Consider the following 27,777-nt stretch of genomic DNA (forward strand, 5'->3'; position numbering starts at 1 on the left):
GATTCAGCTGTTCACAAAGCCTTCGTATTTTACAAGTCGTGCATGAATGATGCAAAAATTTCAAATGATGGAATTAAGCCAATTCTCGGTGTGATAGAACAACTTGGTTCTTGGAATATCACCAATAAGAACTGGAGTGAAACTGATTGGAAATTGGAGAAAATACTCGCTAGGACGATGTTTAACCTTTATACCGGAACATTTCTATCCGTCGATATAATGTCATCTTTCTTCAACAATTCCAAGCAATTCATAACAGTAAGTGAGTTAAATACAAAACACATGAGCATTCATGGATAATGAGGGTCAAATTATCATCCTGAAGCGCAGATTGGTGGACGCAGAGTAAAGCAGAAGAAATTATGGCGGCTTTAGCTTGCACTTATATCGGTAAAGTTTTATAAATCAAGAAACAATAGTGTTGTTATTAAGGAATCTTGAATTTAAAATTACGCATGGAAAAAGTTGCTACTAAAATTCATAGGGGGGCAAGTCTAACGTCGTTTTAACAAACAAGACTTGTTTTTTCATCAGGCGATTTTACCCATATATTGATTCTAATTCCTCTTATATACTCCATGCTTGTTAAACAAAGCTCGATCTCGATGCTATATTTACGACCACTAGCAGGCTAACGCACTACTTTGTTTCAACCTGTACAGATCAGTGCGGGAAAGTCTGGTTTCCAACCCATCACACTTGACAAAATACTGCCAGAAACAACACCTTGGAAACAAAATTTGGATGTCAAGGTAGGTTCATATTTTAAGTGCCGCATGGCCTTTTACGGCAAATTTCACAACCGCCTCCGAATTTCTACCCGCAAAATATCATCGCCCACCATATTCACCTGCGAAGGAGGTAGATGTCGAATAATATGTGTCTTTCATGAAATCGTAAATATCGTTTTGAAGTCGTAATGTGTAATAGCCTAGATTTAGATTAATCTTCTCTCCTACATGCTAAACAATCGGTGTTAACTGCTCTAATTCGTGAACTCATGTTTACGACAATTTTGATTTTGTGCCGTTTTATTGCAACTCTAAAAACGAGAATAATCGAAACATTTGCTATGGCTAAAAGCACGGCTCTCCGTTAACGCTACCGTATATATAGTTGTGAAAATGCTAATATATGCAAATTGCAACAGACTACAGATGCGGAAGAAGGACACTTTTTGTATTTTGACTGTAAAGAATAAAGAGTGTTTCCATTAAGCTTAATATCTTGATTCTTTACCGGCATTACAAATAATTACGCACCGTTTGAGACAGCCTATCGCATAGTACATGGCCAGAAATGCAAGCCAATTTGGATGCCAACCATGCGTGATTTTAATCCAATATCTCTCTCCTCCGCAGACGCTTAGGTTTATTATTACATGAAGTATCTCAACAATCATCAGCGCGCATGGTATGATGGGAGGAGGGTAATTTTCCAAGCTTTTTGCCAACTGTCACAAACAACGTGGCGAGTGGATTTTGCGTACAATAGTCAATACAACACATTATTAAAAAATAATACAGTAAGAGTCGCCTAAATCATGGACGTCAAGCGATCTCAAATCTAGTAAGGCTACTTTTCTCAATAATCCTGTGCATTTACATGAAATAATTGCTAAAGATAAACAATCTGATACGACTCATTTAGTCATTCGCGTGCGAAATCTTATATCTAAATACTTTACTGACCATCGATGCCAAGATCTTGAAAGTTCTCGACTGAATTTCCTCCAAAAAATCACTCATTTGCATTGATATTAATTTGAAGTTTTATTCATAATTTACGTTCGATTTGAAGTTGTTCAATTATTGACCATGGTTCTCCTTTCAACTTTCTTCTTCCCTTCATGCAATGCACGCTCACGCTTTCTCTGCAAACTTCATGTAAGACGATTTTAGCATGTAGGACGGTAAGACTGTTTCAGCGGGCTTTGCAGAGGAGAGAGATCTTATGATCCTATATGGCGTCCCGTATAAGAAATCAGTGGGGATTTATTAAAATTTGGGTTCTATGTAACCCACAATTAAGAAGTCATGTTTGGCTACGTCCATAACATCATCAATTATATGGATCTTTAACTACTGAAAATTTGAAGACTAGTCGGGATGCCCAAGTATGGTCCCGAGAAAGAATATTTTTACGATTGAAATTGCATAAGAAAGTATATTCTCCGAGCATATTGGGTACCTTACAGCTCCAATTTGTGCTCGTTGTTGGAAGGCATCGGCAAATGTCCACGTCAGAGCTGGTTGGTAAAGACTCTTGGTTTATAAACATCGCACTTTAGAAGCTTAAAACGACGCTTAAATGTGTCCCCCAACGCGATGAAATACATCAATTTTTGTAGTGTAGTCCATTATTTTCCTTTAGGTGTTGCTATGATACAAGCGAAACTGATCTAAATAATAATGAACTTAAAACTGAACCGCATGAGCACTACGCCAAGTATACAGATTTCACATAAATATGAGTTTGTATTTTAAAGCATAATTTTGTGTTTCCAGGGTTTTGATACTCATAAAGACAGATACAAGAAGTTTATGTCGACCATATTTAATCTTCTTGTTGCTAAAGAAGGGAACAGCATTTCCGGTGATAACTCTAATATTGACGAGGAGGTGAATCGCATTGTAGATTTGGAACGAGAATTCATAGAAGTATGAATATTTTTATTTCAGTCATTTTAACTATGCCAATGTCGACGGGTCGTGTTGTGTCCACTGAGCTATATAATAATTCCTGGAGGACCGGCTCCTGTCAAAAAAGTGAAGCAAGAAACATGGCGGATTTTTTCGTGCTGACGCCAGATATGGTCCGAAGAGGCCATGGCAATTACCACTGACAACCGCGATACAATGCTTCAGGCGCACTCCTTCGCCCTCCGGCTGTTTTCCAATTTTTTTTTTATTTTGCTTGTGATTTTTTCGTATTTTTTCGACCGAATCTTGATAGTTTTCCACTATTTTTTTGACGTGAAGGAACAACTGCCTCTTTTCACTTTGGGGATGCTGTTAGTCGCTAAAAAGGGGGAATATCGACTCCGACTCGCACTTGTAAGACCTACATTTGTTTTTGAATCTACTTTGGTGGCATTTTTACTACTACTTGCACAGAAGATGTACATAAAACATCTATTTTTTTCCGAGCTTCACGCTTATAATAATGGATCAGAGTTTATTTACATCAATTTTTTTTAATACGTAATTTATAAGTGCAGTTGTTTCGCAATCGTTTTAATTTTTGTGTCAAAATGATATATTTCAACATCTAGTTGCAAGATCCTTGCACTTGCCAGGCATTTGCACCATTTTATTTAACCCGGCCTGTATCTTTCAGTATGTATGTGTAATGTGTATCAAGCTGAAATTTTTAGCTGAGGTTTAATAATTTTGGCAAAGGCCATAACAAAGTGATATGAACTAGTATTCTGCATATAGGATTGTTTGACTTGGTCAATAGTTCTGTTTTGGCTAAGATCAGACATTTTATTTTCACTTTTCAATGGGAGAATGGCTACATGGTTTATATGTCAATTTATATTTATATTTACATATTTGAATGTCAATTGTGGGAAAATAGAAACCAGAAATAGCAGAGTTTGCCCACTTTTCCCATTTGTAGTAAAACTATACGCAATGCAAACTAACTTTGATCTGGTATCATACAGTACAATAAATAATTCAAGTTTGGTGCAAACCTTACAATGAAAATGCTAAACAGATTAGGTAATAAAAGCAAATTTTAGACCATAATAATACAAAGCCATATTAATATAATACATCCAGGTCTGCCATACTTTAAAAACAGAAACAGTCAGTCCCAAGAATCTTCCACTGCTCCAAACCAGACAATTTAATAGAACAGAAACAAAATCTGAGTGACTAAATAATCTTGCAAACTCAGGACTCAAGTTGGACTCAAGGTATTAAAACACACATGATTCTAGTGATCCTTGTCCTTAGGTGGGCTAGTGTCCAACATTGACTCTGGTCAGTCTTAATACAGAGATAATGTCAAATTAATTTGGCTATTTTATCTATTGGTGAATCTGGTAAAATAAAATATTTGAATGAACAGGGTAATTGTGCAAGTAAAAACTGAGCAGGTTTCCTAAACAATACAGTAAGTACTATGGGATTGTAAAGTTTGGTTCTTTAATTTGCTTTTAAGTTTTTGTAAATATATAGTTCATACTTTAAAATTTATGTTTTCATATTCTCAAAGAATTGGCAGTTTTCACTTATTAATCAAAAGTGGATTTCATGGCTGCCAGACTGGCAAGTTAATTGGCAAAAGGCCAAAATTAATAAAAAAGACAATGGGTTACATTACATACTCCTGTTTTTCAATCACAAAATCTTGAGTTCACATTTGAGTTAATTCTTCAAGTGAGAATAGATTATTCAGGATCACCTTTTTATTGAATGGCACTCATGCTGATATTTTTGTACAGTCCAACTGTTAATTACACTCATATCATAAAGAGTGACTATGTAGTACTAACAAGCATACCCGATCCTAAATAATTCTCCGTTTTCATGAAAATTATGTCATACTATACTTCATGTTCAAATTACTTCGGCTTCGCAATTTTGATTTCACCAATGATTTCAAATGTTATCCTTAATTAAATACCGAAACTCTTGCGGTTTCATTGATCGTTTGTCATATTTAAAGCACAAGAATTACGTCTCAGTCGTACAGGTTTTGAAATGAAATCAACAAATGGTAGTAAAATGTCTTCAAAAATTGAAAATACATCCAAAGGATTTTTTAAAAAAACATTTTAAAAGCAGTGGCAGGGGGGAGTGAATGTTGGAGCGGGCTCAATATTGAGCCGTGTCAGTGGTAATTGCCATGACCTCTTCGGACCATATCTGGCGTCAGCACGAAAAATCCGCCATGTTTCTTGCTTCACTTTTTTAGCCAAAAACATTAGGAGCCGGTCCTCCAGGAATTATTATATAGCTCAGTGGTTGTGTCCAGTGAACTGGTTGTGTCGTATCGTATCGTATCGTATCGTGTCGTATCGTGTCGTGTCGTGTCGTGTTGTGTCGTGTTGTGTTGCGTTGCGTTGTTTTGTTACGTATATGTGCACCATATTGCACGTAATTTTCGGTGAAAACATCCATCGTGGCTCTTACAGTGCACAAATTTTATTCATGAAGAAAGAATTTTTACCTTGTAGGTTGTGAAATATATAAACCTGAGGAATATTACAGAACTGAAAAACAATATCAAATTTATGACAATTGATGAATTGATGAAGCTGACATCGTTCCAGGTAAGATTCACAACTTTTTTCTTATATCTATTTCTTTTACGGCGGGCTAATATCGCGTTTTTTATGTGTAATTCAACATGACAAAAAACCCTGCCTCGAATGTTTTGTTAACCGATTGTTTTTTTATCGATTTAGGGAGGTTGGGGAATGATATAAATTTATAGTGACTTCCACTGAGGCCATATAGTTTAACGTCCACTAGTCAAATTTTTTTTTTAACTTTGGATAACATTAGACTTTATCCTTCCTACTACTAAGCGAGTTATTCTGTGTAACAAAAGATTTTTATGAACGTGCATTCACCATAGTTACGAACACCAGACACGCCCAGTGATAGAAAATAAGGGATTTTTTTCAAACACAATAATTATCACAAGTTTTTAACGGTAGAACGACAAAATTGTTACATAAATTTTTTACTAGGAGCTGCACAGAAAAAATTGTATAATAAAATTTTGGAAGGGCTGTCAAAATAAAATTTCTTTCTTCTGTCTAAAAAATCACTATTTCACTAAGACTGAACAGGATGCAAATATTTTGGGCTCACTGGCCTCCAAACCTTAAAGCTGTACTTTATACTATCGTTGATTTAACTTGTAAATTTCAGTTTGATTGGAAAGCCTATTTTTATGAAGGGACTGGTAAAACAATTGACGCTAATCTGAAATTTATGGTACTTAACCCTGATAACATCAAAAGGATTGTTCAGTGGCTTACAAAAAAGCCGAGCAGGTATAGGAAAATTTTTTTACAAGTAAGCAGAGTGTTTAAACGCGCTGCTGAAATGTAGGAACGATCGACTTTCTAATCCATTCAGCCAAATTTGTTCTCCTCCTTTTATCTTTTCTCGCAAATTTTGTATTTCAAGTTTGCTGGCAAACGAAATCATTTGGAACGTTATTCGAAGTTTGATACAAACTTTACCAGCGCCGTTCAGAAGTGCATTGGCGATATATGTAAAGGCATCTCTTCCACGATGGAAGGTTTGCAGCTTTTTAACTGACAAAAAAGCTTTCACCTTTGCTACAACACTGCTCTATGTAGAAAAACACTTGTCACAAAGTGCCATGGAAACGGTAAGTTGTTTTTCGTTCTCTTTCCCCTTGTAAACTTAATGCCCGATACCTCCAGAAGGCAAACAGCGATGCCTATACATATACTTGCGGTCTACCCTATACATAGCAACAGCCTTGAAATTGGATTGAATACGTTTTATTAGAATATCTTATTTTTTCGAAAAATGGTAACTTATCGTTCGCCAAAATGGTCGCTTCATGCACAGTGGCGTAATCCCACAAAATATGTCTAACATAATTTGAATATAGGAACAATGTAAAATTAATGATATTTCTATTGGCCTCCATTTCGATTGAGTGTTAAATATTAAGCCAGTTTTCCACTGGGCGAAATTTTTCGATCGAAAGAAAATTTTTCGCTCGATTTTCTTTTTAAATGTGAGAAAGCGACCGAGACGGATGCCCTTGACCGGTCACAATTGAAGAGAAAATCGAGCGAAAAATTTCTTTCGATCGAAAAATTTCGCCTAGTGGAAAACCGCCATTAAATTGCCTTCGTTTGATTAAATTTCAGAAGAAATGTTTTTCGTTAACAATCGCCTTTGTAATTACACTATAATGAGTCGTTTTATTCAATGAAATATTCACCCAGTTAGCCAATAATTGTTAAATAATACACGTATATTTTTTAGGCAGCAGAAATGTTTGCCGAAATAAAAGACCAGTTCATTAGCGGGCTAAAAGAACAAACATGGATGGACGCTGCGACTCGTGCACAAGCAAAGCTTAAGGTATGAACACACTACAAAACTTAGGATCGAGGGTTTCTCAAAGAGGAAGGCGGATTCGCTCTTGTCTCCAGGTTTGCTTGTCAACAATGTATGCATAGAATTTAACTTGTGTTGCAAACAATGTAGTATCAAATTAATATTATGTATGTTTGAGGATGTAAATAGTTTAGCTAATGCAGTACATTATGCTGATTATTGTAAAAAATTATCACCCTTACAACGCGAAGACAATTTTCTAAATTTCTAAGTTGTATTGGGGGAGGATGGCCCTAAATCCCGTTTTTCCCCGTGTAAGATATTGGTGCAGGTTTTCCAAAGAGAAGCCCATAACTTTTGCCATATTGCATAATACATATCCACACTGGTGGTTGAAATTTTCGTTAAATGTGAAAATCCTGTATTAGGGAAACCGTATGGAAGAGGAAACCCTAAGCACACTGCATTGCCTGAATAAATTTTACTTAGTATTTTCAGCTTAAATATCGATTTTCAAAACTGTTTCGTTTGTACGAAGATCTTCCTGAATTCTGAAACGTTTTCATAAAAAATTCCCCACGTATAAAGCACTCGGTTCGGCCTAGTTTCTTGTTTTGTGAAACACGCAATATATTGTATAATGAGGGCAGTATTCCTTTTCAATAGTTGCAGAAGATGAAGGATGTGATTGGATTTCCATCATTTATTAAGAATGCGGAAGTGCTGAATGGATATTATAGTAATGTGAGTAAGTTCCAAAATCTAGTGAGCTGAATTGGGACGATTATAAGCACGTGCATGCCTAACGTTGAAAAGGAACATTTGCAAAGTAGTTTACATTTATAAAGTACAATAACTAAACCGTACAGAAAATTATGTTACCTTTTTTTTGTTATCTATTCAAATCTATTTCAGACAATAAAGTTAATATTAATAGTGTATTTTCTCATGTTGTTTTTCAGTTTTTTGTAAACGAATCTCATTTCCTACAAAGTTATCTGAATGTTGTCAAAGCACAAATTCTGAATAAAATAAAGGGATTTGGATGGAAAGTAGATAAAATGAGGTACAATCTGATTGTGAAGGACACGGAAGGTAGATGGATCAATATAGTTGACCGTCTGGAGGAAATATTAGCCCCCTATCGCCCCCAACTTTTTTAATTTGCCACGCACAGCTAGACTATATAGTTTTACATCGGCAAAAATTGTGATTTTTTTATAAATTACAGGCCCAAAAGCATGTACAAAACGGCTTGGAATCTTATTTTATAATATTAAATTTCGCTGATTGTTGAAGACATTGAGAATTGAGAGAATATGGGATATTATTTTTAGATATTTCTGGAAACATGCCTTTAAATGATTATATATAAAAGAATCAATGGATAGATACATAGACAAATGGATAGTGCATGGTGTAGCTATAGCATCGACAGTTGCGTAGACAACCAGAGAATTTGTCACGCTATGTTAATATTTTGCTGTTCATTAACTTTAAAGACATGAATAATTATGATAACTCGAAATTTACATAGCGGGAAAAAATCGTCAGGCTGGCAACGCCACCGACAATTGGGGGGGGGGTTGCATATCTCATGAATAACATGAATATATGTGCATGGTGATTGTCGTTACAGTCTGCAAACATGAATATGAATAATTAGTTAATCTACCACAAAGAAAACTCGTATTTTAATTGTAATATCTGATTTTTAGATCGACAATTTCATATCTTGATACAAATGCTTACTATCATCCTCAACAAAATAGCATAAGTGAGTTTATTTTTCCTTATTATTTTTCTAAAAAGGAATTAGCTACTTCGTTATAGTTTGCAAAAACTCAAGCGTTTGTCGGCATCACTGAAATAAAATGAAATCGATGAAATCTCACACTCAGCTCATGCATTACAACATTTTATCAAATTTCCTAAGCGGAAGACATATATATATTACGTTTTATATCGAAGTAAGATTCATCGCATGTCTGGTTTACTCAGACTTACAAAAAAGTTTAACCTTCCTCCAGGAAGCATTTCAAGTTTTGAAAACCTTCCTCAAAACGTCGTAGTTGTATTGGTAAATAACATGATAGTACCTGAGAGAAGTTCTAACCATCAAAACGTAATATTGTTTTTTATTGGTACGTGCCCGTTCCTCGCAAACCTTATTCAAACCTTATGGGTGGTGCCCATGTACTCGTAGCTTTTTTACAACTCTGGGTTAACTGCCTTTAACTTATCCACACGTAACATTATTATGCAAACGCGGATAACCGGGAATAACTTCGTGAACGTACAGGTTTTTGATTAGGTAATTTTTTAAACTAAATGCTAAGCTATCTTGTGACATGTTATATGCTCTGTTATCGTTGTTCTTGCAGCTATGTTGGCAGGAATATTAGACGATCCCTTCTACAAGGACGGGAGATTAAAGTAATTTGCTTTGTAGATTTGTTTCCTCGATAATCCAGTTTGAATATATTCATTTAAACATATGTTGTCTTCAATTATTCTTTTCCTTATAGCGCGTTGAATTACGGTTCCCTTGGTATGGTTGTAGGACACGAAATAACGCATGGATTCGACAAGTCAGGTAATATAATCTAACTTCTCGTACTGCGTATACGTTATCAGATATGTTTTCTACTTGACGCTCGAGTTCCTTATTGTATTTACATGCAAATGTACCGATTCCCAATCAAGATAACGGACGACTCGCGCTTTAAACTAATTTTTGATCGAAGTAATGTGTAAGAAGAAAATGAATTACGACGGCTACAGGGAGCAAAGTCAAAATAGTGCTATTGCAAAGTTTGGCCGCAATTTTTTTAAAATAAAGATATAGCTAGGTATAAAGTTGGCACATATTTTGTACATAAACTATATATAGTTACGATTAAATTTTATTTGCAAACAGAGCACCATATAGTCATAACATATATGGTGGCTATCAAGGGTATTTGCGATAGATTAATAAACTCTTACATGCATTCCGTCTGCATGCATCGATATTCGGGAAATATGTGCCATCATGTGTTCCTGCTACATAGTTTCAAAAAATTAAAACAGTTAAAACGTTTACGTATTACGGATATACTTATGTGTACTTGTATATGTTATGGAAGGAGTATACTGTTTTTATGCATGGTTTTTTAAACTACTTCCAGGAAGTGAGTACGACGAGAATGGAAATATCCGTGAATGGTGGACCAAGGAATCGCGTGAAAATTTCAGAAAACGATCGAAATGTATGATTGATCAGTACAACAAAGTCAAAATTTACGGTCTTCAGGTTCGTGTAAAAAATGTGTTGCTTCGATCGTTAAAATAAATAGACTACATAATATGCAAATAATTATAGTATAAGACCGTAGAATTACTTAGCTAAATCACCGTTCCGGAGATTTCTGCATGGCTATATGTTTTGCTGATGAAACACATTTCTTGACCAGTATATAAGAAGTTTGACTATATATGCAAATTTTATAATCAAAGCTATTTAAATCAAGTTAGATGCCCCGTCCTGGTTTAAATGTGGCAATTATTAAAATCCGGTGGTGCTGTCTATGTTCGCCCGTTCAGACCTGGTGAAGAAATTAACCAGATTTAATCCCACCAATATAATAATATTTCAACGGAATCTGTTTTGATCCAAACCAGAAATTAAAAATGGCATGTAGACGTAGAAATACCAAATTAGCAACAAATTATTAAATTTTAATGTATTAGGTGAATGGCATTAAGACGCTGTCTGAAAACATCGCCGATAATGGAGGTTTGAAATTTGCTTTCAGGGTAAGTAGCCATGCAGCTTACATCATATACCTAGATGTTATATGACTTAAATTTTATGAGCTAGTGATTTGACAGATGCAACGAAAAAATGATTTTTAGCTCGCCTGCACTTTAGTGCAAGAGAGCTATTGCTATAGTCTTGGCGTCCGCGTCCCCGTCCCCGTCCCCGTCCCCGTCCCCGTCCCCGTCCCCGTCCCCGTCCCCGTCCCCGTCCCCGTCCCCGTCCCCGTCCCCGTCCCCGTCCCCGTCCCCGTCCCCGTCCCGTCCCCGTCCCCGTCCCCGTCCCCGTCCCCGTCCCCGTCCCCGTCCCCGTCCCCGTCCCGTCCCCGTCCCCGTCCCGCGTCCCGTCCCCGTCCCCGTCCCCGTCCCCGTCCCCGTCCCGTCCCGTCCCCGTCCGTGCACACTACATGATAAGTAGAATGTTAAGATGCCACTTTTATTTTCCCATTATTTTCAACTTATCTACTTAAGGAGTCTATTTGTTGCAAAAGAACCATTTACCAGGGGGGAGTGAACATTATACAACAAAATATAATGATAAGGTCAATGTTAAAATGCTATATTTTTTCTATACTTTGGCTTTACATCAGAGGAATCATTACCAATATAAGTCATCAATATGCATTGTGACTATTTATTGCCATTTGGTACACATTTATACAATAATAAAGAGAGTTTTGCTCAAAATTATCAAATGATAAGGTGAATGTTAAGCTAATTAGCATAATGATAAGGTCACAACCTCGTTCCCAGGGCCTTTTGGGACTTTATAGGGAGGGTTGAGGCTGCGGGGGGGGGGGAGTAGAGGAAAGGCCCTGGGATCGGCCGTTCAAAATACCCACATTTCGTGGGTATTTTGAATAAGCATAATTTATGCCTAAATATTTTCAAAATGGCGGCGTCTAATATTGTCAAGTATATTGGAATTGCACTTAATTCCGCAAACTTTCCGCCATTAAATCTCAAGCCACTTCAAGTAAAGTGTCTGGAGTATATTTTGAATGGCAAAGACGTAATCGGGGTCTTACCTACAGGGTTTGGCAAGTCATTAATTTTTCATATTCTACCGTATTTCATGCCAACTAAGAAGCGCAGCAATATTGTTCTAGTTATTTGTCCTCTAAATTCAATAATTGAAGACCAACTGAAAATCTTGAAGGATAGAGGTATCTCGGCTAATGTACTTGTTGGAAGAAGCAAAGATCGTAGCGAGATTGAAAAGTTGTTCTCATCGTCACCAGCTACTGAAGACAAATCGTCCAACGAAAACCTTAGTCACCTTACTGAGGAAGACTATCAAATCCCGAACGACATACTAAATGGAGAATGTTCGATTGTATTTGCCCACCCAGAAGCTCTATTAAGCAAAGAAGGACGAAAATTAATGACAAGTCAAATTTACCAAGACAATGTTGTAGCTTGTGTAATTGATGAGGCACATTGTGTTGAGCTATGGTAAGAAATTATTAAACGTCAATGATAGCAGCCTTGCTTGCAAAATAATATGTTCATGCAATGCCAATAGATTTCCTTATACCAGATGACCACCTTTTCAAATCTCATCAAATGGGTTATAACTGAAACGCCATGCTTGATGATTGCAAATTAAAATGGCAGTTTCAGTTTATTATACTGTATAAAACTGTGAAGAATTGATCACACTTGTAACCACTCATCAGTATTTGAATAGTATACATTTTGTCAAAATTGTAGTCATCATATCAAAATGTTATATGAAAATATGCAATGCTTGCTATGTACTTATCTGAATATATATTGTATAATGTCACATCCTTTTTCTTGTCAGTGAGGTACTGCATTAATGAATAATTGATTTATTAAATAATCATAATTATTTGGTAGGGGCGAGGAGTTTCGAACAGACTTTAAAGACCTATCCTCACTAAAAGCATTCTTTCCATTGGTTCCAACTATTGCGCTGACAGCAACAGCTTCACCAGTAATGTTGGAAAAGTTGAAAAAAAGTCTTCTGCTTGCCAGCTGCAAAATTGTGTCTGTCAACCCAAACAGAATGAATATATACCTGGAAAAAAATTCGACTTAGCAACAACGTGGGTAATGAGAGTTATAGAGCCATTATTGAACCAATTGCTCAGGAGCTAGCAATTAGAAGAGAGAAATACCCAATGACAATTATATATTTAAAGTTGAAATATTGTGGATATGCTTACTCTCTATTTGAGAGAATTCTGAAGGATGACCAATATGTGGGGAACTCAAAAGAGCCAGCTGGGAGACTTTTTGCACAATTCCACTCCCCACAAACTGACCGTATGAAAAAGGAAATCATAAGAGAGATAAAGAAAGAAGACTCAAGGGTAAGAATAATATTTGCAACTTCTGCTATTGGAATGGGAGTGGATTCACCATATGTCACAAGTGTCATTCATATCTCACCACCAAGCACACTTGAGGCCTACATGCAAGAGATAGGACGTGCTGGTCGAACTGTAGGCTTACAGGCTAAAGCAACCCTTTATTACAACAATTCTGACATTAGCAAAAACATATTACACGTACAACAGTGTATGAAAGATTACTGCCAAGCTTGCGACACATGTTTGAGAAAGGTCATTGTAGAGTATTTTGGATTTAATTTAGTGAAACAGAGCAATTGCTGCAGTATTTGTGATGAAGGCAGTAAGACCACAGAAGACACATTCTCTCCAAATATAAAAAAGCCCGGGAACTACCCATGGAAAACAGGATTCCTCTAAAAGAATCAATAAAAGCAATTTTGCACAGCTCTTCAAAAACATTGCAGTCTATACCCATGCTTGATGTCCCATTGTTAAACATAAACACCATGACTGAAAACATAATAGATGGTATTGAATATATCGCAAGAGAGTGCGATCTGTTATGCACATTTGGGATATGGGATGAAACTTGCTCATCCCAGATATTTTCTGTTATATGTGACCTCACAGTTTTGACATGATGTTTGTAATGCAAATAGCAACTTTCAAACTGGAGGAACAATGACAATGATCAAAGTATGTATTGGTAATAGTTTTGTTAACAGATTAACAGAAAAAAAATTTGTTAACAAATTAACAGACAGCTTTGGGAAAACTATGTAAATTTTATTACAGTATATAAACACAAACCACAGAGTGCTGTCTGTGTAAATCATAGAGATCATAAATAACACTAAAGTGGGAAATTTACATTGTCAGTCAAACAAAGGGAACACAATAATATGTGGCAAAAAAATGGAAGTGTTAAAAAAAAGCCAAGTTTGATTCAAAATTTCTATTTAGTTCATATCCATATTTTGTTTGAGTGTTTGACCTTATATGTTATGGTGGAATTGATTCCAACATACAATCAAATAAAAATATATAGGTTAACTTGAGAGTTCTTTCATGTGTTTTGCTAGCCACTGATGGAATTCGACAATGTTCAGATATTTCAGAGGACATTGTTTAATTTCAGGAAAACTCTCATGACATCTCAAGGGTACATGAGTGAAAGGATTGAGGTTTAAAAGATCTGCAATCATTTCTTTTTCATCTTCTAGGGAATCCCGAGATGTATGCTGGACAGATTTTTTGTGAATTCCAATAGAACAATCAACTGCTTCTGTAACTTGACTTATCCCTGTTGTTGCTCTGCAGATTTTACTAATGGAGTTCAAAGTTTTGTTTGCACCCATGCGTTGGACAATACTCTTTGACACTTTGTTGTATATTTCCTGTGCCAAGTCGTCCTCAATATTCTTCCCTGCACCTCCTCGATAGTTCACAAAGAATCCCCATTTGAATTCTTCTGACAATCTAGGGGTCAAGAGGCATTCAATCTGTGCTATGCTAACAAACATCTCGATAGCATATTTGCTGTAACTTCCCATTGATTTGAATACAGCCAGTAACAGTTTTTGATTGATCAGATTTCTGTTGCCATCAGCTTCTTTAGCAGTATCTTTCATTTGTAATAGCAGAATAGACAAGAAGATGAAACACAACCCATAGTTCATGACATAGTCTTCATCATCATACGACTCGTTGGTACCTTTCTGCAGGACCATTCTGTCAACGAATTGCCCAAAAACATTGTCATAGTATCTTGTCTTGCTTTCTTTGTTTGCCCTCCTGATGTTGTCGGGGAAAACATGGTCAGTAGGTTTGTCGTCAAGCTTTTTCATACCAAAAAACTTAAGAACAGCAGCAACAATGTAAGCTTTTCCCACGCTTATAAACAAGTCCTCGCTTCCTTCGTAAGAGTCAAGAACTTTGGATGGTGTAGCATTCTTACGGTGATACTTCTCTCTAAAATACTTTAATGTCCCAACCTGGTTTACGGACTCTGATTTGTGAAGAAATGAATACGAATATTGGAGAAGTGAAGCTTTGGTATGCCACATCACAGGTTTGAAAGGCGAGCAATGCTCAAACCTATCTGAAGGCGTATGAGACCCTGACAAAAGATCCTTCGCACCAGCAAAACGCACTCTCGTTAACTGATCCCCGGCAAATGCAATCTTCATATCTCTCATTTGATCATTCGGAGTTGCTGCTTGATGGGCATGCGTCTGACCAGGGGCCGCAGGTCCAGCAGGCACTGGTGGATTCTCTATGGGGGGCATTTCTTTGAGAAAACCAGCTTGAACATATATTTCAGAAATCCACTTTTCGTAAGTACGAAGGATGGAAACACAATCTTCATATTTTGCCTCATTGGCATTTATTATAGGCATGCTAACAATGGTTGACTGCTGTTCCATTTCTTTACTGTAAACATGTGAGATATGTTCCGGAACAACACCATTTAGAAACTTGAAATGGGGAAGATATTGAAGAACAATCCGACCTACAATAACCTTGGCATTGTTTGCATACTGTTTCCACTCATTTACATTTAAAGAAAATGTGGAACGTGGAAGGTCGTCAATGTTCCTCTTTGGCATATCATTTGGTAAGTGATTGAATGTCAATCTGTTTTCAATGAGATTGGTGGCAAACAAGTGAAGATCTTCATTATGAATGTTCTTTCGCATACTACCTTTCAGAATCCTTAGATCCCAATTATCTCCTGTACCACGGAATACCTTTCCTTTCCTGATCTTATTGACAACTTGATCAGAAAAATGGCCTCCAAGCATCCTGATGAGTGCATCCCTTCTTGATGTGGACAGACACACCCCAAGCTTGTTCAATCTTTCTTGTAACTACCAGAAAAAATACACCTTTGCCTTTCTTTAAGCAGAGATAGAAATTCATTAAAGATAATCTTGCACTTTCACAATTTCACAAAAAAGTACAAATTATCTTAAGTGAATTTTTATTTTTGCTTAATGAAGGGCAAGTGGAAGGGACATTTCTGTGCAATATTAGCAAGGTTATCTGCGTGTAAAGCCCGGATCAAACGAGGACGAAAGTCCATCGCAAATTCAACTTGCGAAGTACTTGAACTTCCTGTTCAAACGTTTTAAAAAATTGCGATGAAAATTTTAAATTATTCAATGTTGTCGGAAGTCAACTCAAGTCATCGCAAGTGGACAGTCACACGAGGTACAAGCATGCACGCGCAAAACCTGAAGCAAAAACTTGCGATGGACTTGCGTTCTAGTTTGATCCGGCTTAGCCCCGAGACTGGTTGACATTTACAGTCCATTAAACATTTTTACAGACAGTAATAATATGCACGTGCCTATACTCAACAATCAGAAAATACATGTTTGATTGATTCGTTAGGCAAATTTTAATTTGCGGCGATTCGAATGTATTTTGCATTTCTGTGCGAGCATGTTGATAAACAAGATGCGAGTCATGCGACCCTTCATGTAGCATTATAAACAGGGAATGAAACTTTATTTGCCCTACATTCTAGACAGAAATCTCCTAAAGAAAGTAAGTTATAAAAGCTGATTTACAAAATTTTCCTCAGTATCGGATCGAAACAGAAAGGAAAGTTTCTTTTAATATCACAATACAGTGTTTGTTAATCTGGGCATACATAACTTTCTGAATAAAAAAAATTCTGAATAAAAAAAAACTGAAGAAAAATTTTTATGTGAAAGAACATTACTATTTCCAATTATCTCCAAACATTTTAGAACTCCTATCGTGAACGCGTTGACTCGTATTGACTACGTAACTATATTGACTCGTATATTTTAGCCATCAAGTTAAAAATCAGATACATTTCTTAATAACTTAATTATCAATTTTGAATTATTCGCAAAAGATGAAATATGACAAGTTTTCAATAACAGCATATTTTACGAAATTGACAGGCTTTTCAAAACTTGTCAATTTCATAATATCATTAGTAACAAGGTCACGAACAGTTAAAAATCAACATAAAATTGACGGGAAAATCGCTCGTGCATTTGTAAAAATTATAATTTATTGAAGTAAAATGAAATAAAATAATCATGATTAAATATAATTTAATAATATTATTATATGTATACTACTTGTCAGTCTTATGGTAATATATATACGCCAATCCGATTGAAAAATATACGCACAATTTTAGTACAATGTCAAAGCTATTTTTAAACAGTCACGATAACATGCCTAATGAATGAAAACCCGCAAGTATAGCAATACAAAACGCAATTTAGTGAAAACGTTCTATTAGCTGAGGCTAGAATCAGGAATAGCTTAATTAAGAAATAAATATTTAAAGTAGGGATTCCGAGGGGAGTTCACTTCAAACATTTTTCTATATTGTTATTACTGTACCTGTTTAGTACATCCACCCTCGATAACAAGGACTGTGTTCACACGCTTGACGAGATTCAATTCATGCCATCTTTCACTCATCAGAATGGAGTAGATAAAACTATACTTGATGCGTAAACTTTCGCCAATGTCATCAATACTTTTTCCATCTCGATCAGCTACCGCATTCAAAAGCTCTATTAGCACGGGAAAATTATTTTTAAGTTCAATCCAAATCTTGTCATAGTTAAAATCTGTCAAACTTTCATAGCCATTGCCATATAAGATAGAACCTTCTGAGCGCTTGCAAAGTTTGGAGCTTGAGAAGCTAATATATTTAACTTGTAACTTTCGCAAAGCATTGATAACATTGTCACAGTGTGCTTTCAGAATAAATGCTAGAACATTTGCATCCTTCGAGTTGATAGCTCGGGTTAACATCTGCCGCTGCTTCTCACTCAAAAAATGCTCGGTGTCTACTGGTCCTTGATCGTACTGAATTGGAATGGGTAAGTTGCTTGTTGGACATTGTTGTTGGGCCGGTTTTTCGAATAATAATTGCCTGGATGAACTATTTGGAGTTAGACGCTTTAATTGTGGTTGTCGAGTAGAAGGTGACACCTCAACACAACGCTTTACAGAAACAACATCGTCAACGAATTCGTCGTTTTGTAACATTCGCACTTTAGTTATAAACTCGCATATCTTGTTCACGAACGACACACAAGATCTACACAATACCTTTGAATTCCTATCGTTTTCGTTAATGCGTATTCCACACGAAAACTCGACTTTCTGGCAGAGCTCTTGTTCTAAACCAGCTTTAGTGAATATTCTGATCACATGTCGTCTCTCTTTTGCCTCATGACAAAGTCTACAAACGGGATTCCTTGCCGAAATTTTATTTGGAGTCTTGTTCAGTTCTGCCATTTTATACCGCCCTTTGATCGCACCCCAACTTATTTATTAGCTCGGTTCGGAATAATTACAAAATATTCCGCTAATTACACATAAATTAGGAAAATCATTTAACCAATCAGAAGTCAGAAGCGGCTGGCCGATCCCAGGGCCTTTCCTCTACTCCCCCCCCCCGCAGCCTCAACCCTCCCTATAAAGTCCCAAAAGGCCCTGGGAACGAGGTTGGATAAGGTCAATGTTAAGATGTTATATTTTTTAAATATTTTGGCTTTGCATCAGAAGATTCATCATAAATATAGCTCATCAATATGTCTTGTGACTATATGGTGACATTTAGTACACATTTACACAAAAATAATGGCAATTTTGTTCAAAATTATCAAATGATAAGGTGAATGTTAAGCTAATTAGCATAATGATAAGGTCAATGTTAAGATGTTATATTTTTTAAATATTATGGCTTTACATCAGAGGAATCATCATAAATATAAGTCATGGATATGCATTGTGACTATTCAGTGCCATTTGGTGCACATTTATACAATAATAAAGAGAGCTTTGCTCAAAATTATCAAATGATAAGGCAAATGTTAAGCTTATTAGCATCATGATAAGGTCAATGTTAGAGTTATCCAGAGTTATCACGCTCATTACGATTTTCAGGGCTATTGCGTAGCCCTGTTTTTTTTAGTTCAAAGTTGTAGCTGAATCATATTTAACGAAAGTATTTGTACAACCCTAAGCCAAATGAGAAAACTTTCAAATATTTTCACCTGTATGCTACCATTTGTTTGTATTGTACATGTACAATTATAAATTATGAGATTGTGTTGTGACATGCCGTATCAAAATTCAATCGCTTAATATAGAAATCATTCAGGGAGTGAATATAAATAAAACATAGTCCAACGTTAAAGTTTAAAGAATATTGTCAGATAATTCGCAATTACAAGCTTTAGCACATAAGTATTTATAAGTAGAAAGCCGATAGGCTCGGAATGCAAAGGCAAATGGCAACGCATGTGACATATATTTGCATATTATTTATGTAGATACACATCATGCAAATATATTAAAGCACCTATAAGATTTATGTACATACCTTTTCGTTGTTTGATGCATAATCCTTTTTTGTGTAGATATAAAAATCCAATCTTGTTTATTTCATAAAGCTAGGCGCACACACGACGATTTTAGTCTGCCGATTCCTGTATAGATTGTCTAGATGGATGTTTTCATCAAAATGTGGCGACTGGCGAGTGGCGATCTATACCAGCCTCGTACCCAGGCGCTTTAATAGTAAAATATATAACGTTGCATCTATACTTGATCATAATATTAGGGTTAGACCAAGTAGACTCGCGTACACGCGCGAGGCGCGAGCGCCGCGAGAAGGAAAACATGTCTGGGCAAGGGCTGCCTGTATGTCTAAACCTGAATGGACCAACTACCGTAAAATCGTTGTGTGTGCGCCCGGCTTACAGCAGGGACTTTTGCCTGGTCCGTTAACTTACCTGTTGATATCACGTGCGCGGATTGCGAGAAACGGAAGAAATATTGGTCACAAACAAAACTAATGTAATTCCGAGGCCAGTTTTGGCCAGTAATTCTGAGGTCACAACTAATATCTGAAGTTTGTGCTTAATATTACCTTCCAACGCGGATTTTAGCCTTGTAATTTGTAATAAAAAGATCGGTAATTTGTGCTTCATACAGATACCATTCATACAGAGTTTAGCCTTATTCTAGACAAACAGTGCAGGCGAGCGATAGGTGATTTCAGCACCTCTCTGGTAAACTGAGCTCTATGCCTATCAGTCGCCGTTTTTGAAGCTTAAACTGGTCGCAATCCGGCTTTAAATGAGGCCGCAGAATAGACGTCAATTATCCATCTGGCCTTTTTTGTTCAAGTTCAATGTTATTTAATGAGCAATGCAATGTTTTTTCTTAGGCCTATCAAAAGTGGCGGAAAGCAAATGGAAATGAGAAGACATTGCCAGCTCTTTCTAAGTTCACCAATTACCAACTTTTCTTCATCAGCTTTGCTCAGGTAGTTATTTTACCCAGAACATCAGTGACGAACATTAATTTCCCAGTTTAGATGATGTACCAATCATTAACGAAATTCAGAAGCTGCATGGCCCTTGATTTTAACTAGCCTGTACTGTCTTCGTTATCAGTCATTCTAAAATGAATTTATATATTAAAACTTCAATGAAGCATAGCGAGATTATAACTCGTAATAGGACTCAGTCATACCACTATGAATGAACATAATCATCAAAGGTGCAAGAATGGACTGCACCTTATGCACCATATGCACATTACAATTTGGATTACACAATCCATCCTTTCCAGAATTCAACGTCTTGCTCATAGACCCATGCATCTCTATTCGAAAATATACGGTGCATATAACTAAGATTGCGTTCAGACTGATTGAACACTGGTTCATAAAACATGCTCACAGTGCGCTTGTTGAGTGCTACCTCTGGACGTAGTGCCTGTTTCTGGGCACCCCTGCCCAATTTCATTTTGAAGGTTGCCCGCTCTTATAGGCACCAGAAAAACTGAAAAAGTGACGGCCAACAGTGCCGGGCACTCAGTCTGAAGGCAGCCTAATTTGACTTCACTTGTAGAAAACTCGGTAACATGGGTGTTCGTGTGCCGTTTCTCCAGCTTGTAGATAATTAAACAACTGTTCTCAAGCGGACATCCCTGGATGAATATTTCAATAACATCGCATCATTTCTTTTCTCTATTTTTTTTTCAGACATGGTGCGCTAAATATAAATCAGTTGCACATCTGAAAGCTAAAATGAAAACAGATACCCATTCGCCGAATCCAGCCAGGTATGCCCATCACATTTCTTTCACTTCTAGATCTCTGTGCAAAAGTAAATTATGTTACACGTAAATGAGGATAGTCATTGCTAAGTTTTTTATTCAGGCAATAATAGGCTAGTTCCTTATCTTGCACGTTCGTGTGTGCATCCTACATCCAGTGGCGGATCTAGGTAGGGGTAGTCTAATATATATTCTATATAGGAGTAGAATATATTACTACAACTTACATTTTTAGCTACAGCTACAGCTTACTAGATTTTTAATTTAAAAATATTCTTTCGAAATCCATCACAAATAGCGTTGTTGTTAAGGTGTACTGAGTTTAAAATTTAGCTGTGTAATTTATTCTGACTTCCCCTAGATTCGCCACTGCCTACAACGAATTGCTTACGGAAAGCTTATTATTCGAAATTCGAGGTCTATAAACAAGCGAAGATACAACGAGAATTTAGGAATCACGCTTTTTTGTCGACGTTAGCGATCAAACTTTATCCCTCATATATACAAAAGCCCGCGCTTATATATCCTTGCCATTTTTGCATGATTTTATGTGCGATTTTTTCCTTTTCATAGTTGCGATTGAGTTAATAAGTTATGGATGTACAAATAAGGACACTTATACCACAGAATACCTATCAGAAGTAGAACTCCTGTACTTTCTTCAGGCTTCTTTGATAGGGGGGTGACTGCCTCAAAAAAATGCACTTGCTAAGTGACGAATCATGACGAATCACACTTACGAAAAAATAGTATAGAGTTATTCTTCTGATAGGTATTCTGTGCTTATACATTAGAGCATTTATAGGTTTTTGCTCGCCTCCATCCAGTGTCAAAAGAAGAAAATCGATATATATATATTTATTTATTCATTATTTATTTCAAAACTTCATGTACATGAAAAACAACGACACATACATAGGCAGGTGACAACAGGGCTATAACACCCTAGCTAAGGCCACCCACCTCTATTTAAAAACGAAAACAGACATAAGGACAGACGGACGGACAGAAAGACAAACGGACGGACATGATCTAATACTAATCATGATCTAACAGCAAGATGAGTCAAGTGACGGTTGGAAGAAGTTTCTGATGGTGTTGCAACGTAGACATATCGATCGCCAGGTTGAATTGATGTCAATGTCGTAGATATTTCGAAGAGCGGAGGTGTATGTAGTTTTAAGGATTGCTTTAAAAGTGTTATATACAGGAATTTCTTTTAGAGGTGTAGGTAAAGTGTTCCAGAGTCTTGAAGCGCGAACAAAGTAGCTAGTTTGAAAGCATTTAGTCCGAGATTTTGGAACTTGCAGATTTGAAGAGCATGAGTTTCTGAGGTTGTTAGGTGGTAGTGTTGGCAGATAGTTTGGTAAATCAATGTCATATTTTCCATAAACACATCCATGTAGAAATAGTAAGTCCTTGATTTCATGCCAGTAGGAGAGAGGAAGCAGATTTGTCCGGGTTAAACGTTCTTGATATGGAACAGAGAACCTGGGTGTGCCAAGAATATAAGATGTAGCCCGCCGCTGAACTCCCTCGATGTCCTTCATTTAGCTGATGCTCTGTCCAGACCAAACTTCGCTCGCGTAGTCGACATGGGGACGCACAAGAGTCAGGTAAAGCAATCGCTTAGACTGCTCACTAAATGACTTGGTGTGCCGCTTCAACAGGCCAAGCATCCTGCACGATTTACCCACTGCAGCTGATGTATGCTGACTCCATTTGAGGTCGGATGTCACCAGGACACCGAGGTCTTTTTGGCTCGTGGTGGATGTTATAGCATGGCTACCTACCTTATACCCAAAGCACACCGGGGTTCTCTTTCTGGAGATGGTGAGTGATTCACATTTCTGTTGGTTAAATCTCAAATGCCACTGTTGACTCCATTGAAACAGAATATCAAGTGCTGCTTGAAGAGAGTTGGCATCCAAGGTGTCACGAATAGTTTTTGAGCACTTCGTATCGTCAGCGTAGAGGTAGAGAGAAGAGTCGTCAACGGCGGCAGAAGGAAGATCGTTTACGAAGATCATGAACAATAACGGACCCAAGATGGAACCTTGTGGTACGCCAGAGATTACGGGAAGAGGAGAGGAAATATGTCCATCCACAACGGTTCTCTGTACTCGATTGGATAGATAGCTTGAGAACCAACTGAGAACACTTCCGTCAACACCATACGATTTTAGTTTATGGACGAGGAGAACATGATTAACGCTATCAAAGGCTTTGCTGAAATCAAGATAAATAACGTCAGTCTGCAGACCTTTATCAAGAGCACAACCAAGTTCGTGAAGGAAGCACAGCAGTTGAGTAACTGTTGACCGACCACTGAGGAAGCCATGCTGAGCATTGTGCAGTTGTGGAGCCAAGTGAGCGATCAGCCTCGAGAAAACACAACGTTCCAGCACTTTGGAGACGATGCACAAGAGAGATATAGGACGATAGTTGGAGATCATCTCTTTGCTACCTTTCTTATGCACGGGAACAACGTGGGCAAGTTTCCATTGCAAGGGTAAGTAGCCAGTTTGAAGAGACAAGTTGAAAAGAGAACACAGCGAGGGAGCAATTTCATCAGCACACTCCTTGAGTAACCTGGCAGGAATACCATCAGGACCATGAGTTTTGTTGGTGTCAAGCTTGTGGAGTATGGTGGCGACTTCCTCGCTGGTGAGAACAATCGTATCCAGTACTAGTCCAGTAGAAGAAGAATCGGGACCTACATCAACATCAGGAAGAAACAGTTCATCAGAATTTGTGGAGGTGAATGAAGAGAAGAAATAATCATTGAATGCCTCCGATTTCTCTTTCGTGTTGCGGTAGTAATGTTCATCGAGTTTCACAATGTTCGGAATAGAGCCAGATCTTGTGCGGGATTTTAAATAGGACCAAAAACGCTTCGGGTTATCTTTAAGAGAAGTTTGTAGAGACTGGATGTAGATACTGTGTTTCTTCCTGATGGTTGACTTAACCAAACGGCGAAGATGACGAAACTTTTCCCAACATGAGCTGTCCTTACCACGAGATAAGGCCTTCCTTCTGGCTGTCTTCTTTTGGCGGAGTAGATGCATGACTTCACCATCAATCCACGGAGGACTATCACCACGGATTTTTCTTTTCGGAACGTGCCGATCGACCGCTGACGTAAACAGGTCATACCAACGTTGCCAAGCAAGGTCAATGCCACTGACGCCATCCACGGGATCATCAAAGGTTGTGTTCCGCAGTGTGTCCCTAAGAGCCAAGAAGTCAGCGTTCTTGTAGCTGTACACCATGCGGGATGTTTTTGCAAGAAGTTGTGGTTTCACAGTGAAGTCAAACACCAACAAGGAATGATCTGTACGGAACTGCGTCTCATTAGGAGGTAAAATATCAAGGTTTATGACATGTTCTGGGAAGTTAGTAATAATTAAATCCAGTATGTTTCCATCAGAAGAACCAGCACTTGATGGTCTTGTTGGACTAGCGACAACTTGTGTCAGAAAATAGTCATAAAGAGTTTCGCAAAATAGAGATTCATCACTCGTAGGCGACGTGAAACAAGGCGACGACCAGTTGATAGTTGGAAAGTTAAAATCACCAAGAATTACGATCTTCTTGTTGGAATGTAGAGTGTCCACTTTCTGGAGAAAGGATGAAAACCCACTGACGAAATTTAATGAACATTCCGGAGGTCTGTAAAATGTCGCAAAAATAACATTTGGCGCATCTGCCAGCTCAATCTCAACCACTATCATTTCAAGTTCAACTTCAAGATCCAAACGACGACACGATATGAGGCTATTTTTAACCATTATAAGAACCCCACCGGCTCTTCGCCCGTCATGCCTATCATTACGGTAGCACGTGTACGAGAGATCTGCCGAAAGTTCACTGTCCCGAATGTGTGGACCAAGCCATGTTTCCGTTATCGCAAAAACATCAAAGTTTTTGGAGAGCACGAGTTGGTGAAAGCTGTCCAGTTTATTACACACAGATCTAACGTTCATAAGACCACATTTCATTGATGATTTCATTGAACGATTGCGTTTGATGTATGTCTGACCATATGGGACACCGGGTCCAGGATTAGTTTCCACATCACCTGACAGGCCAATAACCAATGCTGAGATGTAAAGGTAGCAACATATCCGGAGACCAAACGATAGTTTTGCTTTCAGCGGTAGTGAATGTAGTTTTACCATCTTTTTTCTTGGGGCGAACGTGCGAATTTTAACAGGCAAAGAGATGTTGATATCCACATGCAAGAGTTCAAGGTTCAGTGAACATGAAATACAGCGTTCCCGACGAGTAAGACCATAAGCCAGAGTGAATAGATGAAGGAAACAAACCAGCGCAAAACGCCATCTCATTCTGTTTCTAATTGGCATTTTAGAATAGTTCTTGATCCAAGTGAGTGTTCTAATTAGGTTGACGTTGGATTCTTGATTTCTTGTTTGCGCACGTGACCAAGAGACGATGATGACGAGATACGTAACGGTTAGCTGCTTGCGCACGCGACAACCAACAAACGCACGAACGCAAACACCAAATTAAAAAAGTTTATATGAAAATAACGGTACACCACCAAGAAGATAATTAAAAAAATACACAATAATTCTTTCACTCCACACAAACTGTAATTGAAAATGATGTAGACCAAGTACTTATCTAACACTGTATGTAGTTGATATTCCAGTTGAGTTAATATTTGCAAGTTAATTTTAGCAATAATGCGGAGCGGCCAAGATTGCTTCCGCAATCAACCACGACCGCTGACCAGTTCAATATATATATATATATATATATATATATATATATATATATATATATATATATATATATATATATATATATATATATATATATATATATATATATATATATATATAACAACATGTGTAAAACAATGTGCCCTCCCGGCTATATATATATATATATATATATATATATATATATATATATATATATATATATATATATATATATATTCCGGCTATATATGTAATATATATATATAATATATATATATATATATATATATATATATATATACACCAATTTGCAAAAACGTTGGCCGCAGATAGATAGATAGATAGATAGTCAAGTCTAATTAGAATTGCATATGATTACATTTGCATGGGATTTCAATCATATTACACAACATATGCAATTCAAATGAGATTTCGAGTATCTATCTATATATCTATCTGCCGCCAACGTTTTTGCAAACGGGTGTATATATATATATATATATATATATATATATATATATATATATATATATATATATATATATATATATATGCACCCGTGTGCGTATACATATATATGTATAAATATACAGTTTTTCAATCTGAAAAGCGCATTAAATATAATTTAAACGATTTCAGAATCTTTGGTTTCGGCAAGTTCGACATCAAGTTCATTGCATGAGCCTGAACAGCGATACAAGAAAGATTTTACTACATTTGAAAACGAAATTTCAATGTTCTACCCAGTCTATTCTCTAAGGTTTCCTTCATCTCCCTCATTACATTTAGAGCCCTACCTTCTCAGGAAGTGTGTTTCGAACGGAGGGGTACCGTATGATACTTGGCAGTAATAAATACTTACGCGGTGTATTCCTACAAGCTAAATTACTTATTGACTGTCACCATGCGAACATACAAGAATAGAGTAGTACTGTGTTACTTACAATAGAAATTTTCTCTTGAATTTTAGAGTTCGAGTTACACTACACAACTCTCCCGAATTCCGTGAGGCATTTGGATGTCCAGCTCCAAAAAACACGTGCGCGGTTTGGTAGTTGGTGTGAGAGTGCTCTAATTTTTATTTACAGACAAATAGTATTGCAAATTCAGTTCCCACTTAGATGCAGGGGCGCACACTATGGAGTATAAGTACGCGGAGAGGGTATAGTCACCCGTATTGCATGGGACCAAGAAAGCTCCGCGAAAACCCGTCTGGGACGAATAATGTTGGACCAGCCTAACTACCTGTCTACCTTTTCAGTTACCTGCCATACGTATCTGTGAAGAAGTTTTTATGGGAAGACTCGGAAATGCCCGTTTACTAAGATCTAGTCAACCAACATTCCGTTCAAAATTTTCACAGATCACTCTCTTAAAACCAAACCCTTAGTTTTCATCGGTCAATCGAATTAGTTTACGTTCGTATGCCTTTGCTTGTAAAGCATATGCATCGAAGTACTAAATAAAAGCACTCCCAGCACCCCCCGGTGCACCCTACATTTTTTATGTGCGCCCCTGAGTAGATGGCCTGACTCATGATATTAGAAAAAACCTAGTGAACACAAGCAGTATAGTGTTAAGTCTAGTTATCTATACCTTTAAGGTGTGAATTCAATATTGTTTTTTTTGGCATTCATAGTTTATTACTATATTCTAATCCTTACGATGTTTAATTAACGTAATATGCATGCTTTATTGAAATTTAAAAAGTATTTGCAGTTT

General features: G+C 37.1%; 1 protein-coding gene, 1 long non-coding RNA gene and 1 pseudogene across 2 annotated transcripts; all 3 read left to right on the top strand.

Annotated features, from left to right (window-relative positions):
• Positions 1 to 28: 28 nt before the first annotated feature.
• On the top strand, positions 29 to 27,739 carry LOC114532971 (endothelin-converting enzyme homolog). Its single transcript, XM_028554555.1, has 17 exons — positions 29 to 258; positions 663 to 752; positions 2,508 to 2,660; positions 5,192 to 5,287; positions 5,895 to 6,019; positions 6,156 to 6,363; positions 6,996 to 7,094; positions 7,737 to 7,814; positions 8,033 to 8,136; positions 8,789 to 8,847; positions 9,455 to 9,506; positions 9,599 to 9,666; positions 10,241 to 10,365; positions 10,803 to 10,868; positions 20,430 to 20,528; positions 21,252 to 21,331; positions 27,026 to 27,739. Exons 1-17 carry the CDS (start codon positions 43 to 45, stop codon positions 27,108 to 27,110), a joined length of 1,803 nt encoding a protein of 600 aa, XP_028410356.1. The 5' UTR covers positions 29 to 42; the 3' UTR covers positions 27,111 to 27,739.
• LOC114532972 lies at positions 11,690 to 13,530 on the top strand (annotated as a pseudogene).
• Positions 13,578 to 16,455, top strand: LOC114532973. The gene is made up of 3 exons (XR_003688012.1): positions 13,578 to 13,885; positions 14,413 to 15,806; positions 15,901 to 16,455. It is a non-coding gene; the product is annotated as an uncharacterized LOC114532973 (long non-coding RNA).
• Positions 27,740 to 27,777: the final 38 nt, after the last annotated feature.

This window comes from Dendronephthya gigantea, unplaced genomic scaffold, assembly GCF_004324835.1.
Source record: "Dendronephthya gigantea isolate DGI-Jeju-01 unplaced genomic scaffold, DenGig_1.0 000082F, whole genome shotgun sequence".
Classification (NCBI taxonomy): domain Eukaryota; kingdom Metazoa; phylum Cnidaria; class Anthozoa; order Malacalcyonacea; family Nephtheidae; genus Dendronephthya; species Dendronephthya gigantea.